Source organism: Mytilus californianus, unplaced genomic scaffold (assembly GCF_021869535.1).
Source record: "Mytilus californianus isolate M0D057914Y unplaced genomic scaffold, xbMytCali1.0.p SCAF_6, whole genome shotgun sequence".
Taxonomy (NCBI): Eukaryota; Metazoa; Mollusca; class Bivalvia; order Mytilida; family Mytilidae; genus Mytilus; species Mytilus californianus.
The window spans coordinates 78,783,751-78,803,885 of NW_026262712.1; the positions used below are offsets into that span (position 1 = coordinate 78,783,751).

Here is a 20,135-nt window from a genome sequence, read left to right on the forward strand (position 1 = left end):
ACAATCGTGGGATTGTCGGAATTAAATAGATTCTATCTTTGTTTTACTTTTAAATACCGCGTGCTGAAGAAAGACAGCAAATGCAAATGACCAAAGTCTTTGATTTCAGCTGACCTGTGATCGAACCTACGAGTTCCCAGTTCCGGAATCGTGGCGATCACGCTACCACGAGACCACCTTGCCGTTTAGAATTAAAACATACTGCCAAGTTGCGTGCAAAGAAACCGACACACTATTTGTAAATCAGCATTTTATTTTCCTTGAAAATACTTTTTAAATCTGCTATATATATATATATATAATATTATAAATCTCCATTATAGTAGTGCATCACAAAATAATATCTGACTTTCAATGTTATTTACCAATCACAAAACACTGAAAAGTAAACGGACCAATTAAGTTTTTTGAATAGAATAACAAATCTTTAATTCTATACTGTTCTCTTACTATATTTCAATATACATATATATATTGTAATTTCTATCAACCATAGACTTTAAAAAATCAAAAAGTTAAGTTCGTATGTATAAGTCTATGAATTGTCATACAAGTACTTGCCATCTCTATCATTCGGTATACCGACAGAAAAACCTTCTTAGAATTCGAAATAAATTGAACTAAAGGTTACAAAAAACAAATGATTAAAATAGAAAAAAAGAGAAAAACAACTTTCTCCTTAAATAATAATTACATTCCTCGTGTGCATACTCAATACATCAACAGTTTTAGAACAAAAATCATTCTTCTGTCATTCTAAATGTTTCGTGACTTAATATTCCTGAAATGAAGCAGCTTTTAAACAACTTATTATGTCCGCCATTACCGGACGCACTTAGTCCTACACAACATATTAACAAACATTTAATTAGATTGCCGGGACTGAGGTGATAGTTTAGCATCCTTTCAATTAAATGTCAGCAGGCTCGAAAATCAAATTACATTTCACTAAAATACATAAAAAGATTCTTTAAGACAAATTACAATATAGCGAAGTATATACTTTGTCACGAAATTTGTTTATTGCTAATTGGTATAATGGAATCTGTACATGTCGAGTTATTTCCCCTTTCAAACAGCTTGGGCTGTGTAGGTGGCATCTTGGTCACTCTCAACTGAAAATAGACAAGATATTGCCGATCAGACATGTTAGTTGACCTGCTTCTCAATAAAACAACATATCGGAAATACATGTCAAGTAAGAGATATTGCTTAATTCAATAAAGCTTTCACTTCTAACAATAAATGGCAACGCTTCACTTGTGATAGTCAACATTATGCGTTAATAAGAGGTCAGTGTACAATGAATATTGATGGTAAAATCGAATCTTGTATCAAATGTTTATATCATATTATAAAGAAATTTATTCATAAGTTAAATCGCATTCATAGGAAACTTAGCAATACTAAGAACGTACCATCTCGTTTCCCCTTACTTGCGTTTAAATTATTCTGAAAATTTAACCATTTACTGGAATCTTAACTACCAGTAATACTATTGCAGGAAAATATCGAAAATCTAAATTCAGGAATGTTAAAGTTTTTGACATTGTGTGTGGGGCAGAAAACAGGAAACGTTCGCGTTCTCTTTCTACAAGTGTTAACACATTGCATTTTGAATAAAAGAAAACAAAATTTCAAAATTTAATAGTTGGCTCGAAATTCTTCCAATGTACAAAATTTGCTTTTCTTAATTATGTCAAAAACATTTGGGAAAATTCGGACCAATCCTGTCATTAGTTTAAAGATATAACAACTTGATTTTTGCAGTAGAAATTAACTATTATAGGTCGCTCATTGTGAAATGGGGTTTTTTTTTGGAATCACCACAAAAGTAACAGTTGTCAATCCATAACGTTTCTGCAGTAATCATTTTAAATAAGTGTTTGTTTCACAATGTCAGGCTAAACACATGGCCTTAAATGTTAAACAACATCAAAGAGAGCAGCAAGTTTAATTATCACATTTGTCATGATGTTTTATATAATCAGCAAAAATATTGAATTAGTAATCCCTCCTTAACAAGCGAATAGTCTCTCTTCAAAAGAAGTATTAGAGGAATAAAGTTATAAAATAAAAGTTTGAAGATTTGTATACTGATTTAATAGCGTATTTTAATCCTGTGCTCGTTGATTTTTATTGACAAACTCTAATACTGTTTTTGAAGATACATATGCAGGAGTTATTAAACCTGTTATACCGGATTTCATTCTATTCTTCCTGTTCTTAAGTTAATGTTAAATAAAAGCATATATTTTTTTCTGATTGAGTTATAAACCTTCAAAGTTCTTAATTTAGATATTAACCTTAACAGTACTTTGAAAGTCCTGATTCATAGCCCATCAAACAAACAATTGTCTAATGTGAGTTTATACAAAGAAGAAAAGTAGCCATTTAGGTTCGTTATTGAAGTCTACTTGACTGATTGACGAAACTAATTTGATAAGAATGTTTCATTCTGAAATCTTGTCATCTTAACAGTTTCTGGTTCTGCTCAAATTGATGTGTCAAGTAAACATATATTGATAAATAGCTCGCAGAGGTCATTTTTAAAAGATAAATAGAACAGTTGGCAATCCGATCGCTTATTCATAAAATGAAACGGGTTTGTGAAATTTTTTCTATACTTCAATTTTGTGGAGCAGTTTCCCTATACTGTTCATGGCGTTGTTTGTTTTTCAATGACAAGCACGTATTTTAATTGTAATCTGACTTTATCAATGAGTCTTTAAGCCATAAAGAACAATTCGAATGGATATTTCTAAACTTGTTTGCTTTAAAAAATTTTAAAATGCAAGTGGAAACACACCTCCACAACAAATACTAGTACTGTATTTGTTATAAAGTTTAAACTTAGTTGCAATATGATTATTTTCATCCGTGTATATAAATAGAGGTACATGTAACTAAGAGAAAAGACATTATTTGGCACCAGAAAAAAATTGTAAAATTCTTTAATCGTTGCAATATTTTGTTAATGTCATTGGTAAATATATTATAAAAAGGATACTAAAATCTGTTCACTCAAACGCAAAAATATCAGTAATGGTGTCTTTAACATGTGTAAAATTACATATTCGACTTAAAAATGCAAATCCAACACAAACTTTTGACAAAACTAAATTTGAGCAACAGCATTACCCAACAAGAAATTTGACTTACATTAAGGATTTTGCCTAACTTTGGCTTTACTTTTTTGTCCTTTTTGGTTTATAAGCTCTTCGTTGTTTTTTTAATAAGTTTTGGATTTTCAAATAATTTGGCCTCAAGCATCACTGAAGAGACAATTATTGTCGAAATGTCCATCTGGTGCAGAAAAATTGTGCAGAAAAATTGGCACCACTAATGTTATTGTATAAAGTACAAAATGTACCTTATAGCAAATCAATTTTTTTGGGGGAAAGGCTATTGCTCATATCAAAATATAAATGACAAGATATCAAATGAGGCTATGTTTGCTGAGTTTTTTTAAATGCACGAAGTGTAAAGGTAAATAAAAATATTGATACGGATCTGAAAGACTAATATTTTATGAAGATTTGAAGAAAGTTATTTGACAGAATTAAGATATTTTTTTTATTTAAAAAAAATGGGGCCAATTAAGTGGCCTTATCATATGTACCCTCTCCTTTGCTAAAACATGATGTACAAGCGAATGCACGTTTGAGTGTAACTCAAAACACATCAGTGAGAATGCCTAGTGAAAAAAAAAGATATGAATGATTACAGTAAAAATGAGTGAAACATCATTTATGCAAAGCATGCACTTTGTTGAAGAAAAGTATATTGACAAGCTCTTAAAATCTCAAGTACCAACTAAAAGGATGAAAAAATTAGCCTAATCCATTCAGTGTGATAGAAAATTCATTTCAACTTCCGTTTCTAGTCTTGTTCCTATTTGTTTAAATTAATTAAAATCTTTTACCCAGTGCTTGGATTAATTTGAATCCATTATTGATACTCCTACATCGGAGTTTTTTGCAAACTGCGCAAATGAGTTAAGTAGCAAGCCCCATACGTGCATACAAATACAACTTCCGAAAGATTGCTGTTTAATTTGACTTTTAAAAAAAAGATTATGTAATGTTAAAGAATAAGCGGGAATAAGATAATTTGCTAAGTCTTTTCCTAAAGGAAGTAAATATTGCAATATAAAATAGCGTAAAATTACTTTTATTGATGTTGTTTTTCAGAGATGACATATCTACATACACGCAGTAACAATGATAATCAGTTTAACATTAAGCATTCTGACTATTACTACAAAGATGACAAGCCCAAGCCCAAGAAAAGTATTTGTACTGTTTAATCTTCATATGATAAACACGGAGAGCAAGATGTTGCTTCTTATAACCCAAGTAGTGAATCATACTGAAGAATCTGTGTATTGTTTTCAGATAGTGTGTATGAAAACCTTGAAATACGAATGATTTATGTGTCTGACAAAACATATGCTGCGCAAAAAAACAATAGCTATTACATCAATAAGCAAGTGCTTTCTTGCTTTGATTTGTTGTTGAATATCTTTTTTTTTTTCATTTTGAAGGAAACAAAATAAACTAGCCACCTTTATATTTGCGTCATGATGCATGAAGTCTAGTATTAGGAGCTCAAGTTATCTGAATTTTTCGAGACCAATCGATTGGCAAATAAAATACGCATGAAATGATCATACAAAAAAAAAAACAAAGCAGCATAAAGCCAAAACAATCAAAACTTCAGTTGACAAACAACTGACATTTGCCATCAGAATATTTGTCAGCATTGGTTTTCTATACCCTTGATTACACTGATTAACTTGCTATCATCATGAAACACATTTTATTTTTGTTTATCTTTATCTGTCTATTTTCTCGGAGGAGTCGGGTGCTAGTTATAGTATATTGTGTTGTCTTCTGAACTGTCAAACTTTTTTGGAAATTCCTGATACCCTGTTTATGTATCGTACTTTTCGTGTAAATGAATATATAATCACATGCAGATCAAGTCGGCTCAACTAAATAAAAAAATCCATAGTCATTTATATAATCGTTCTAACGTTAATTTCTAAACGGTGAATGGACTATTTGAAAAAAGAGAAGCATTTTTATTACTGAACGATTGGTTAAAAAAGAAATTGAATTTTCTGTTTGACTTTTTGTGTTCATAAACATATATCAAACGTTCATGTAATTATAGTTTGTCCATTATTTCACACACCCCATGTCCGAGCCAAAGAGACAATATGAGATATTATTATATGACCATACAATATCTCTTTTCTCATTGGCTAAAGCCATTAGTGATCTTCTTTGAGAAAACATCATATTCACCGCGGGAAAAATAATGAGAGGTTAATATAAGATTTGGAATAGGTAACGTGTACCTAAAAAGTTATTTTCCTAGGCAAAGTCACTCAAGTTCTCGTTTCTCTTCTTCTTTCCACTGATGAAATATGTTTTAGTAGATTTTATTGTTCACCAGTATATCAACTTAAAAAAGTTAGCAACTACCAAGGCAGATTATATACTTAGTATAAAAACACGGAGAAGTTAGAGCAAGAGCAAATATTAAAAAAATGGAGATGGATTAAAAAAGCCATATAATAAAACAACAATTATTGTTGACTTTTGATATCAGTTGATACAATGATTTATCAACCCAGAGATATGACATTCCCCCTCGGCCATTGGCCTCGGTGAATATCATATCTCTAGGGGTGATAAATCATTATATCAACCTCATCAAAAGTCAACGATTGTATAATACAATAAGGGGTATACATTACATTCACTATCTATTAGCAGCAGTTCTGTCCCAGGCCAAAAGCGGTATCAAATAGAATTAATTGTATTAATGTGCACAATTCTGCACATTTCGGAATAAAGCATGAATATCTATGAAAGATCTATACTCTCAGGGAATAGGCAACAGTAAAATAAATCATACAGTGAAAAAGAACGGCGTCCATATTTTGTTTAGGTGAAGACTAACATCTGCACTATAAATACATATAAAGTTCATTGTTGATAATTTCAGTACTTTTTTTCTTGAATTGCAAAATAAGGAATTGTTTTTAAGGCTGAAAATTATTTTCACCGTAGGAAAACTGAGCGACAGACATTATTTTATGATTATAATCAACGGAACTCTACGACAATAAACCACCAGTGTTTCCTGTAGGTTAAAACATTGACACACAGTTAATTTAAATATAATAATTACCAGACATTTGAAGGAAATTATGGTCACATACTATTCCTTTAAGCATAAAAGAGAGACAGCAGATTGGGACAGAATATTCCATTAATGTTTGGTGAAAATTGACAAAAAAATAATATATTGAATATGTTTTGGGTAAGAATATTTCATAATGCACGATATGAAATTTGGTTTTAAAGTATAAACAATGATAAATGTCAAACGTTATCGAAAAAGTAGATACCACATATTTAACAGATACAATTGAGATTTGTAGTGGTTCCTTTTTGGCTGTATTTCCTTCAAACTAATGCCGATTAGATATTACAAATGCACTAGCCGGTATGATTTTAAACACACTGGAAGTTGTGACTGATTGATCGATTGTTGAATGTTTGATGTCTTGTTGTAGTAAGAGGTGTTTATCGTTTACATTATTCTGGTTTTGTGTGCATGTCTGTATTTACGCTTGACGCAAAGCACGCACATTCCCACGTGAAATCGTTCAAACAAGGGTGTAAAACGAGTAAAATCACTGACAATTAACTATATATGTAAAGTATAGATGAGCACTCGAGTTCACCTTCGGTGTTTGTGGTCAGTTTATTCTGTTAAAATCACCAAGGTAATATGAAGGGTGGTTATTCTACCCTGAGCAGTAATATCAGATCAGTGGTTGTAACTACTATGCTAACTAATTAGTTTTGCGATACAACATTTGATGTTTTACGTAATTAAATATTGCTCTTGCACATATTCATTTTACAAAAAAAGTAAAGTAAAAAGTTCTGAAAAGAGAAAATAAATGAAAAGGAAGATTTGTTTAATCAATAAACATTGTATTCAAATAATTATTTGCACTAGAGCATGAACATTCAGCAATTATAAGGTATTTAGGACACTTAAACTTTATATTGTATATGGAATTGTTCTAAAACGTGACGGAACAAGACTTCACAGAATAGTTATCCTTATATTCCTGTCAAATGACAGATAATGTGGCATATTGAAGAGTGTCAAGAACGCGTGTATTAGACATTTTAACAAGCTACTTTAAAATTTATCGATACTTTACATATCAAAAACTGTGAAGAAGAAAATTGGGTATTAATTATTAAGATTTGCCAATCTTCTTCAATACCGTTATAATTAATGGTTAAAGAGCTTAAACCAATAAATAGCCGTTAAATCAATTTCCCTGGTACTGAAAGACCTAAATTATATGTACATCTACATCTAATTACTGTATTATTCTCTTTAAAGAAACATTCTTCGTTAAATTATGCATTGAAATTGTTAATATACGATCAAATATCTAGGTGAATGACGTTTTTTAAAAACGTTCAATGTGTGTTATATTAAGAATCCCATCCTTGAAACCCATGAGCATATGTGGTAGATCTAATTTGAAGCTCACAAATTTTACCGAACGACTCTTTTACTACCGTAAATAATGCCGCGCGTGGGTGCCTTTTAGAATAAAACTTTGGAACTTTTCATTAACGTAAGAATATATGCGCCAGATGCATATTGTAACAAGCTAAATCAAATTAATATTTTTTATTATATAGAAATTGTTTGAACCTTGAACCAATAGATAAAACAGAACAGAATGCGTAATTGGAGTTACAAGTTATTATTTAGAATTTCATCTGTGCACCATTAAAAAAAATAAGTGGATAAAATGCAAGAAAATTCGGTTCTTGCGGAAAAACGAGGTATTGTTACCATAAAAATTCTACTATAACAACTGGAAAGTTGACCATTTAACAATATACGTATAAATGTATTACCGAACTGTTTTACTGAATCTTGCCATTTTCATTTATTGTGATTTTAATAGCGTACCTGGTAATGATAAATTTGTTCAAAACGTGTTACACAATACAGTATTATAGTTGTAACCTAACTTCTAAGATTGAAAGGCCCAAGTAGAAAGGATAAATTATCAAAACAGTGAACAAATATGTTCAATACAAATGTCATTTCGGCCATGCATATATGATCATTTTTTTTTTTTGCAATATGACTATTCCAAATAGTCTTATTTGTCCTTATGTTGTGCTGTTTGTTATACACCACTGTCCCGGGTAAGGGGTAGGTTCATCGCTCACAACATTCTTCATGTTACTTTCCCAAGTCAGAAGCCCGTATTCCACTGGTGGTCCTTGATTGGTCTGTCATACAATTTTAATTGTTTTTAGCATAAATCAGGCCATTGATTTTACTTTCTTTTGAATTGCTTAACATTTTGTTATGCCGGGGTCTTTTAAAGCTTGTATGCGGTATGGGTTTTGCTCATTGTTGAAACCCATACTTTGTACACTAATTACATCCTCGTCCTTTGGTCTGTGGTGGATAGATTTCTGTGATGTTGCAATTACCACATCTTCTTAATTTATACAATTTCCAAATACATATTCTTATATCTTCAAACTCACATTCGTACCTGGTGTGTGTTGATCGAGAAACGTGATTTGTATGAAATAAATGAAGAACTTGTAGCCAAAATAAAATGACATTCAAATCTTTATTTATATAGCTAAAGTGTACGAGATGCTAACAACTATAACGAGCAAAAATATGCCTTTCAAAGTTGATTGATTTTCCGTTTCATCAAAATAAATTTAAAAATTTGTTACGATACATATTGTCATAAGACATCAATGCGGAATAAAGGAACGTCTAAAGCCACAATATTTGACGTTTTCTATCATTATTTCCCCCTAAAAACGTTGCTTCGAGGAAACTGACTGATCCGTCGTGTGGACGAAAGACGTTGATATATTGTTAATTATCTGATTCATTTCCTATTTAACAGGATGCTCCAAATATTTATAATGACATTAAATTATTGTAATTTTCTTCAACACATGTTGTTTTCTCACAGATAATTAATTTGACCATGGTATGCATATTATTCAAGTCTGTGTAAGTAGAGTAACGCAAGAAAAATGACAATAATGTTTATCACGAGTTTTGTTTTATGAAAAGGCTAGATTTATTAAGATGTGTACGCTTCAAGGTTTAATTCTTCTTTTAGAATCGTATTGTTAATCCGAATAATTATTTTCATAAAACTGCCCATTAGCCTTCGAAGGAAGGGACTATTGTATGATATACAAGATGTAGTTAGTACAATATGTTCTAAGAAAGTCTTTGACAAACAGAAAATATCAGCTATTATTCCGCCTTATAGTAAAATTATTGATTTGAATGAAATCGCTAATTGTAATATCTTATCCCACATTCAATGAATGTCAATTTTTTTCTTATTAAAAAATTACATTTTCAGGCGATCCGTAAACAGCACTGTTAGTGACAAATACTATAGAACATACAATGTACTTTCCAATGTTTTTGTAAATTCCTTTTATCCTTTTAAAATATTATCATTTAAAATATTATCATTTAAAATATTATCATTTAAAATATTGAATTCATCCCGAATAATTATGCAACCTACAAAGTAGAAATTAATGTGTATGCCTATTATGACATTGTTATACGACAATTAGAAAATAGATTTTAACCGTGGATTTATTTTTAGAACAAAGCCATATTTCTTTTTATTTTTTACCTCGGACAATTATTATTGCTGTATCATTTAAGTTTATGGTGATTATGCTTGTTACTGTTATTAAATTTCACATTTCATTGTCTCTTTTAGTCGTTGCAAGTCAATTGGTGGCAAATACCAAGAGACCAAAAACTAATTTGTGCATAGCAGTAATACAACTTTATGTCAGGTTGAGTTTCTGGTTTAGAAAGAAAAAAATATTGACAACGTAAGCAGGATGTGTTTCTTGTCAACGATGAACACGCTTTTCACTCATTTTTGAACCTACTCAATATCTGATTCAAGACATTTTAAAATATATAATTCCAATTGATTTCATGGTTCAGCGCCATACATGATACTATAAATATAAGCCACAAGACGTCTAAACATTTGGCAAACTATGTAACGATTTTTTTGCGAACCGGGCACTTTTCTGTGTAACATTTTTCAGGTAAGCTCGAGCTCATAATTGTGAAAGCCAAAATTTATAGCGTTTCAGAGCATGGTGAGCGTTCAATACAATCCAACATTTTCTAAACTGGAAAAAGGCGAAGTAGGTGGATGCACATAAGAGACCTAATATGAAAGACTTTACCCTTAAAACATTACAAAATAACCAACGTTTTAGAAGAAACACTTTCTAATTGTCTTCATCGTCTTAACAGTTGCTAGAAGGTCTTTAAAATGAACTACAGAGCTAACAACATTCAAGCAAGATCAAGACTATTTCAAGCATCAATATATCAATTGGCGGGTAGTCTCTAAGCAATATATGAATAATGTGCCTTCAAAAAATAAGGAAGTCTTCCTTCAAGTAATCAAAGTTCGTTTGTATAATTGACTCACCTCCCAACACTGAATAAAATAGATAAAACGTTATCAGTCTTGAACTAGTCTTCTTTATATTCACACAACTAATTTCCCCCAAATTATACTCCCGGACAGTCGGATTACTTTGTTTTGAAAGTCATTAGTATATCATTATATTTGATTGAAGTGTAATACATAAGAGCGTTACGTGTATACAAATGCATCTTTTTTTAGGATAAAACAAAATCGATGTATGTTTTTTTTTCAAAAGAAAACACTGTATACCAGACGATTTGATTAATTAATAACATGCAAAGAAAAAATGTTGTCGAAACATCTCCAGACTATATTACTTAGCATGAGTTTGTTTGATGGCTTGATGTAAGTGTCACAACAAAACATTGAAAAAATCATCTAGCTTTCGCACAGAACCGTCAGTGGTGGTAGGAATGATAAATTAGACACACATTTGGCGTAAATAGAAAATTAAATTAGCAAACCTGTAAGTGTAGACGATTGAAACAGATTGAAAAAAAGATGCATTTAATTTTTTCTTTCATGAACATCATATGACAACCCCAATGACAGCAATCATTGAAAAAAGGATGACTGTGTCGCAATTCATCTTTCTGTATTCTCAATACAGTAACTAGTTACACGTTTCACTGGAACAAAACAACCGCCATGGGTTTAAAGCGCTTTATAACGAGCGATTCATAAAAAAGATAGACAGAAATAATTTTTAGTTTCACTTTTCCAAAAAGTAGAATGCCTGCATGTAAAATACTAATCCTTTTTGTTTTACAAAATGAATGACCTTTCTAGAAACGATCGAGTACAAAAAAGGCAATTTAGTTAGCTCCATTATAGTTTATAATGTATATTATCTCATACATATATATATATATATTTGGGATGTATTTGTTTAATGGTTATATTTTAGTAAGACTGTCGGCTAAGGCATTTGAATTTTATCTTTAATATAGATTTTATGAAAATGGCAAATCATTATAGCTCCTAGAATTTTTGCTGTGAAAAAATAAATAAAAATACATCAATTGTCAGTTGCTTTGAAAAAAATGATGTATGGGACGAAATAACAAAAAATAAAAGAAAAAAAGCTTTTGAGATATGCATAACTTAATGAATAAAAGCATTAAACCACAATTTCAATACTAAAATCAATTAGTTGCCACAAAAGGAAAATATTGTTGACATTTCAGACTAAGGAGTCTATAGCACTCAGCTATTGTCTAGTTGTCGTTAAATGTAACAACGGGATGACTATGATGGTATTCACGATGTCTCTATTATTTCATTTTATGACCAGTCTTTTAGACATTATCATAGTATAATAAGAATTTCTTTGATCTATAGCCACATTTTAAAATATTTAATTCACAGTATAAAAGGTTGTCATTCTTGTTATGATAGCATGACATTAAGGCAGTTAAGCGTATGAACAAGAAGTAAAAACGAATCCGGAAAATGTAGAAAAGTGGAAACATTTTTGTCATAAAAAAACTCACTTTAAATTGAAGATACAGCGTCGATCATACAAACAGTACCCATAAGTCATTATGATATTATGAAACGGCTGTTATATTTACCAATTTTCGTCATACTAACTATGAAATCGTCATTAGTTCAATGCATATCTAATAATAGCTTAGATAAAGTCTGACAAAACACCTGTTACGTGCAAAAATTTATTAAAGGAATTCATTGCTGGGCAATTTCATACCTACAAAAGTACATCCTTGATTAGCAGACAACGTGACGTGTTTACTTTCGTTTGTAGATTTGTTTGTATGCCGGTTTCATATGTTTCTTCAAGAGTCACAAAAGTTAACGTGGAATCTTTTCTTTCGTTGTAAAGCGTCTAATGACATTTACATGTCTTTTGTGTTTAACGATATATTGTTTTGTTACTAGAATGTTGCCGTGTCATTGGTTGCTTGTATTCATACATGTAAGAGGGTAATAAAATAATAGATAATCCAGCATCTCTTCCTTTTAAATAATACAAAAAAAAAATGATATTGCCATGACTATTTTGATTTATGATAAGTTGTTTTGCTAGGTTGCCGTGTCATTGGCGTAAAACCCCAGCAATTGCTTGTACTCATACATTGATTGATTGTTGGTTGCTTAACGTCCAGTGTGTGCTCATAGATGTAAGAGGATAATAAAATAATAAATAATACCGCATCTCTCTTCGAATTCCTTTAAAATAATACACATACAAAAAAAAAAAAAACAACAAAAAACAAAACAAAAAAAACACTGATTTAAAACGCTCCAAATCTCCTACCATCCTATGCTAATAAAGGGTTCGGATGTAACTGGACGTTATTAATTGAAAACAAAATGAATAGTCTTAGAATAAAATCAAATGTATCAAACATAAACATGTTTAACCCAGAAACATTCTGTATGTTCCTGTCCCAAGTCACGAGCCTGTAATTCACTAGTTATTGTTGCTTGCTGTCCGTCTCATTTGTTGGTCATTTGTTATTTTTAACATAAATCAGGCCTTTTGTATTCTCTTTTCCATGAATTGTTTCACATAGCTTACTACACGGTTTGGGTTTTGCTCATTGTTGAAGGCCGATCAATGCCCTATATGTGTTTACATCCTCGTCCGTTGGTCTCTTGTAAATAGTTGTCTTCTTGGAAATCATACCACATCTCCTAATTTCTATATTCAAAATGAAATTAAAAGGAATAACACTAAGGACTAAAAACGTCATGAGGGTTTATTTTGGTTTAGATGAGGAAGAATTAAGCCGCTAATTAATAGATACGTATAATGATGTATGCGAAATTAAAGGTTTAAATTATAAGATCTTTTAAATATTATGAATATTGATGGAGAATTTATGGTAAAAAAACAGCATTCATTTTATTTTCCTACAAAATATGACAAAATCTGCATATTTTGACATATATTTGTGAGTGGAAAATATCGAGCACATGCAAGTACCACAAGTATTGACTCGAGAGGTGTTGTTCATACAGACTCACATCACGGTATTTAATAAAATTGGCACTCGCATGTGCTTTTTAGTTGCGGGTCCAAAAAATCGTTTTTAAATTGACTAAAATCTATATATATTTTTAACCAAAACGCGTATAGGCGACTTTTCCGTGACGTCACAACTACATACATTGTGACGTCATGGATCGTCACGTATAGATCTGTTTATTGCTATATATATAATTACATCAACATTTGCATTGACATAAATGTAAATCTTTACTTTATGGTTCAAATTTCAGTAAACAAGAAGGCCAAATAAGGCGCGTAATGCCCCCATCTTTTGTTTTGAAAATAATGTGCAAAATGTACACATATTATCATAACTGGTGAAAATTCTTTAAGAAATTTAAAAACAATCTATTATAATATACTAACCTGGCACAGATCGTTTGCCCCATGTTGACAATGAATGCCATGGATTACGTTTTCCCCATGATTTGAATGATGACCATGGGCGTTTTCCCCATGACTGGAGGTTGTTCCATCCTCGTTTTCCCCATGCTGATACAGAAGACCATCTTCTCTTGTCAGGTTCACTCCTTTTTCCCCAGACTCCGACTTGATTCCATTTACGTTTATCCATGTCATTGTCTAATTCAGAATCATCTAATAAAGGTGTACGTTTACCCCAAGTGTTAAAACTTGACCATTTTCGCTTATCGTTTTCAATATCATCAGAATCAGATCTTTTTCCCCAAGAAGTAAAACCAGACCATTTACGTTTGTCAACATTTTCATAGTCTGGCAAATCTCGTTTCCCCCAAGATGTAAAACCACTCCACTTTCTTTTATCTTCATTATTGAGGTAATCTTTGATTGCTCGTTTACCCCAAGATGTAAAACCTGACCACTTTCTTTTATCAATGTCATCAGAATCTGGCGAGGCACGCTTTCCCCAAGTATGTAACACGGACCATCTTTTTCCTGAATATAGCGGCCACCCCCGTTTACCCCAACTTGCAACTGAAGACCATTTACGTTTGTCTATGTCTTGATTTGCGGTATCTATTAGATTTTGTCCAATAATAGAAGATAACTCATCGCTATTACTGTCATCCTTACTCAAGGTTTCGGCACTGTTGCATATCACAAAAATTGAAAGAAAAGTCACACATGATATTAAACTGTTCTGTATGTTGAGTTTCATTCTGTTTATAACCCTGAAGAAAAATAAATACAAAATTATTTCATTATTATATCTATTTATATTGAACGACGTATACCGATGTGATAAGGATATTGCTCAGAGACTTAATTAGCTAAAAGGTTGCAAATAATGTTTGAAGTAACGAAAATCTGCTGGCTTCTGATTTGGATGGAGTCAATGCTAAGTAGATTTAAAAGATCGGCACTAGTGATATGAATTTCTACACAAAATACTTCCTCGATTGTTTCTGTTGCTTAAAATTGTATGAATAAAAGGAGATCTGTGGTATGCATATACATTGTTGAAGGCCGTACGGTTGCCTATAATTGCTTACATCCACTTCATTTGAACTTTGGTGAATAGTTGTCTCATTGGCAATCATACCACATCTCCCTTTTTTATGACTGTATTCATATTACTCAATAACAATTATATACAAAAATCCTTTAACTTGTTTGTAGTTTTCTTGTAGTATACAATTAAATATCACTTAGAATAAGTATGCTTAGGTTTCCCATCAACTGTAGATTCGAAATGACGTAAACATATTATGTACACACACATATATAATACTTATGCTTTATGACTTTCTTCGACAGTCGTTTTACTTGTTAATGGCGTTTTGAGGTAAAACCTCAACTAATTAGAGGACACTATATAAAGTTGACATATTACATAATACTCATGTAAATTATACAAGGCAAAGGTCAACTAGTATTTTCTTTTGATTTTAAACAATTAATCAATGCTCTTGACTTTTAAGTTCCTCATTGTTACAGAATTATAGCTTTCCTTCTTCCTCTTGATGTGTGTTTTTTCAATCTTTCTATTCTGAGCGATGCTTATAAATCAACAATCTAAAAAACTTACTCATGATTTACTGCATATATTAAAAAGAAAAATAGTAGACACTTTATAAAGCTTATACATTGTAAATTAAAAGTTAATGTTCAGCTCCTTTAACAAGATTGACCTTATATAATTATTTTTTATTCTTCTTAAAGTGTCCAAGGATTTTGTCTAGATTCCCAGTATTTCACATTTACTTTCATAATCTATGTTAATCCAGCAAAGTGTAATGGAGTTTATTTATCGGCTTTAGAAATCTTGCGCCATATAAAGTTATTGGTTATAAAATTTTCATATGCACAGAATGATCATATTTTCCTCAAAATAAACAACACAAGAACTACGTGTATAGTAGGATTCTTGTTGTTACCCGTACTCCTCAGATGGAACTTCTTGTAATATATTTGTATATCAACAGTTACTCACTCACTATATACTAAACTCGTGAAGACGAAAGGAAAAAAATGACCTTGATTTTAACATCCTGAAGGTTATGTATGTCTTGCATTATCGACGGAAGATTTTTTCCAAAAGACCGTGCAAAATGTTTAGATTGGATTTTTATTTCATCTGCAGATAAGATGCTAGCAGGTATATCAATATAATTTAATGAGACGTCCTCCTTCGTTTCATTCAGTTTGAAACTATTCTACAAGCCTTTATATCAATTGATTTGTCAATTAAATCGCGATAAAGCGACAAAGTGACAACCAGTTGATCAAGTAATTTGTTTTGGGCTTGTTGAACACTGCCATAAGAGGCTGTTTAAAGAAAATAAATTCATTCCTGTAGCAAAATACAACGATGATTTGATAATGGCGATTTCATCTACTGTTCACCCACTTCAGTCAGCTGTAGCAGCTGGATTAACGTACATACTCTCGATACACTTCGTTCTTAACAAACCCAGAGAGACGACAAAACTTATTAAATTTCAAGTCAAACTTCAAATGGAGAAGAAAAAAGATTATTCAATCGGAATGACATTAAAATCTAAACTTGCAAGAATTCAATTCCAAGATTGATTTTTATTTGCATTTGAAAAAGTTAACTAAAAACAAGATGTGAACAACTTGATTTTTTTATAAAACCTCGTTGACATGAATGGTAAAAATAGTTTTAACAAATTGCAAAGCCAACTGATTTACAGTTTAATACTAAATGCATTTGCAAAAGAAACAAATAGCATTTCACAATATCGACTTCAATAATTTGGAGAAAAAAATTAAAAAAATACTCAATAGCTTTTGTCAATTCTAGCAGACAATTCTGGTCTTCTGAATGATTTGCACTTTAAACGGTCTAGAGAACAAGTGACCTATATTAAGGATGATGAAAACTACAGAACAACGTTTTCTTAGAAGTGCTGTTATACTCCAATTAAGAGAAACTTCTTGAGAAGTATAACAAAAAACTGTGATGAGGAGACCGCGAGATTTATAAATGATACCTCCATTTTTTTTAAATATTAAATAGGGACAATTTAGAGGGGGTAAAACAAAAGCCAAAAGAACAAACAAAACACAAACAAACACAAACAAAAGCAAATTATTTTAAAATAAAAATGTATAATACAAAGACGACAATCAAGCAAAGAGTAATAAATAACTCTGATACAGCTGACTTCAAATTTACACAGCCCAGACCCTTCACACCTACCCCTTAAAGGTTAGCATTTAACCTGTTCTACACGTATGTATGATAGGCAGACTAGATAATATCCAAGAGAGTACGTGTTTCACTATACATAGAATAGAGAATTGAAACGTAGAATGTGTCAAAGAGACAACAACCTAACCAAAGAGCAGAAAACAGCTTAAGGCCACTTACAATATATAGGTCTTCAACACAGCGAGAAAATCCCGCACCAGGAGACGGGCTACAGCTTGCCACTATGCTCTGTTGAAATTGATGTTATATTTTGAATTAGTTTATAACAAATATGAGCTTAAGTATATGAATACGAAATTTATTTGTGTGTGTTTGTTTTTTGTCAAATCAAATATATTGCCTCTATATCATCTACTTAAAATCTTTATTATTCAATAAACAGAGCAATATTTTTAAATCCAATATTAATGCAGTTTTATCGTCTATCAAACTGAACTCGTTCATTTTCTTATGACCGATACTTTTATGATCTTTCCAAAAGTGACCTTAACGTAGCACTTTCCAATAATACTGATTTTTGTAATTTTATTACACGTAATAAAATAAAAGACAAATTATTAATCGCCATTTCGATTCATTAGTCACTACAAACACAATCTTTTCATCGAAAATCACTAATCTTATTCTCAGGAAACACGATCTTCAACTTAGATTTTTGTGTTCAATTGAGTTCATGTCAAATGTATAGAAATGCATTTTTAGCAAATAGGAGACAAGATGATTAATTGTAAGATGTGAAAGAAGTGTCTTCGAGACAGTTCAACATTCCATGCTGAATTATTATGGTTATAGGGTAAATTACTGTATGAAATGAATGGCTGGTTAATAGATTTTTCGTTTTAAGGAAATAAATTGTACTAAAGTCCTTTATACCATGGGTTAATGTCGATTCAAATAATGTTATTAGCTGTTGGTCATACTCATTTAAACTTTTACATTTAACACTTTTTAGTTCTAAACTTATTATTAATAATTTGTTAAGAAACCTTATTTGTACTACATTGGACAGTTTACGGTCATAAAGATTTAATTTAAAATTCTGATTGGACTGAAATTGATCTCGGAACTGTCGCATGTTTAGGGAACATAAATCACTACAATTTAAACAGAAGAGATATCTTTTTATTTGATTCTAGTTAAAAGCTATTTGTTCCCTGCCATCTGTTTGTTTCACAAACAACGTGTATTCTATTTCAAATATTCCGTTCTGGACATAGTCAGAAAATTTATTTATCACGTCACATCAACTCGTAATAAATTTTATGTTAAAAAAACACAGAAGAATACGCATGTTGCATTTGTTTTCAAGCATCTAGCAATTTAAACAAAACACTCTATATTAAAAATACGAACAGTCAGCAAGATTGGAAGCGGAAAGGTAACGGAATCATCGGCACTGACATTATTAAATGTGTTTATGAAATTCAATATCCTTATTTTTTTAAGGTAAAATTTGGGTTTTTGATTTGAAATATCCTACCTGTTTATTTTCTAACTGAGTTCTAAAATTTGTTCAAGTGTACAAAACGTTTGAAGCCATCTATGAATAATTTTTGCTATGAATAAGTATTCAACAGTATGTATGACATAACATGTTATGAATATATATGCAAATGTAATATTGGGAGTTTCAGACAAGATTAAACAATCCTGATATAAAACTGATTCACATTTGCGCGTCCACAATGCCATATGTCAAACTATATTTAATAACAGATTAAAAGCAGTGAAAAAAATCGTGATTAAAACTATAAAACACAAAACATTGGTACAGAACAGTGAATAGTCCGGCGATTGAAGAACGATATGGAAAAATATATGCTAAGCTACTATAAAATTCTACTTTGATTGAACTTTTTGTACTAACTTTATTCATTAATTATTGTTGGTTTACTAAGCAAACATTTTACATTGTGTTTGATATGCAAATGTTTGCAGCTCTTGCATAACACATTTCCATGAAAATACTATTTACAATGTATATTACTACAACTTTCAAACAACAGAGACAGAAATACGTATAACATTAATCGGTTAAAAATTATAAAATTAGAAGATCCCAAGGTACCAATCAAATTCATATGTTTAAAAAAAACACAAAAGAAAAAAGACAGAAAGACAAACAAGAGTACACTAAAAACTGTACACAGACACATTAAAGATTTAATTAATTAGCTCTACCAAATAAAAAAAAAAAAAAAAAAACAAACAAAAAAAACAAACAAAAACGGGGATGAAATCGTTTTCTCCGGAAGGATTAATGAATCTTTCTTCAATAGTAGTGCCCAAGATAAATTAAAAACACATGAAAAGACCCATTAAATGATAGTCTCGAACGACGAAACAAGGACGGTTTAAATGGCTAAATGTATGACAAATTGAACACAAATGTCGTATCATTTTCGTAACGGTCGACTTAATGATGGAAACCGTAAATGTTTGTATGAGATGATTTCATATTAAGGTTCATGTGGACCATTTGGCTAAAATGGCCGCATTTTCAACTCAAAATTTACTCAGAGTACAGACAAACCTGTGTATCTGTAAAAGTTTTAAGGCATAGCATGCCCTAGATAAATAAAATTCGAATATATTTTATGTTTTAGAAAATTATAAACTTAACAGGATTTTGCAGTGGACTTTTTTTCCTTCCTCCAGAAGGTGCCAAAATAAAGTAAGTTGTGAAAGAGGTTTGAGAACTTCCCCACAGGTAATAATTGAAGTGAACTGTATTTATTGACATGGACAATAGATGGACAATAGATACCTGACAATAAATGGCGATTTAAACTGTGTACATGAGTGGACCATATCAAGTGAAACTCAACTGTTTGTTAATTTAATCATCTTCTGCAGGGACGAAAAAAAGTGCA

The 20,135-nt window shown here is 31.1% G+C and overlaps 1 protein-coding gene across 1 annotated transcript in view; it reads right to left on the minus strand.

Moving 5' to 3' along the window:
• Nucleotides 1-235: 235 nt before the first annotated feature.
• Nucleotides 236-20,135, minus strand: part of LOC127705304 (uncharacterized) — a 30,241-nt gene continuing 10,341 nt past the window's right edge. Inside the window, exons 2-3 of the mRNA XM_052209624.1 lie at nt 13,971-14,755; nt 236-1,115 (exon numbers count right to left, since the gene is read on the minus strand). Of these exons, the coding sequence (XP_052065584.1) occupies nt 1,072-1,115; nt 13,971-14,742 (816 nt within the window). The 5' untranslated portion in view covers nt 14,743-14,755 and the 3' untranslated portion in view covers nt 236-1,071. The remainder of the gene's footprint in view (nt 1,116-13,970; nt 14,756-20,135) is intronic.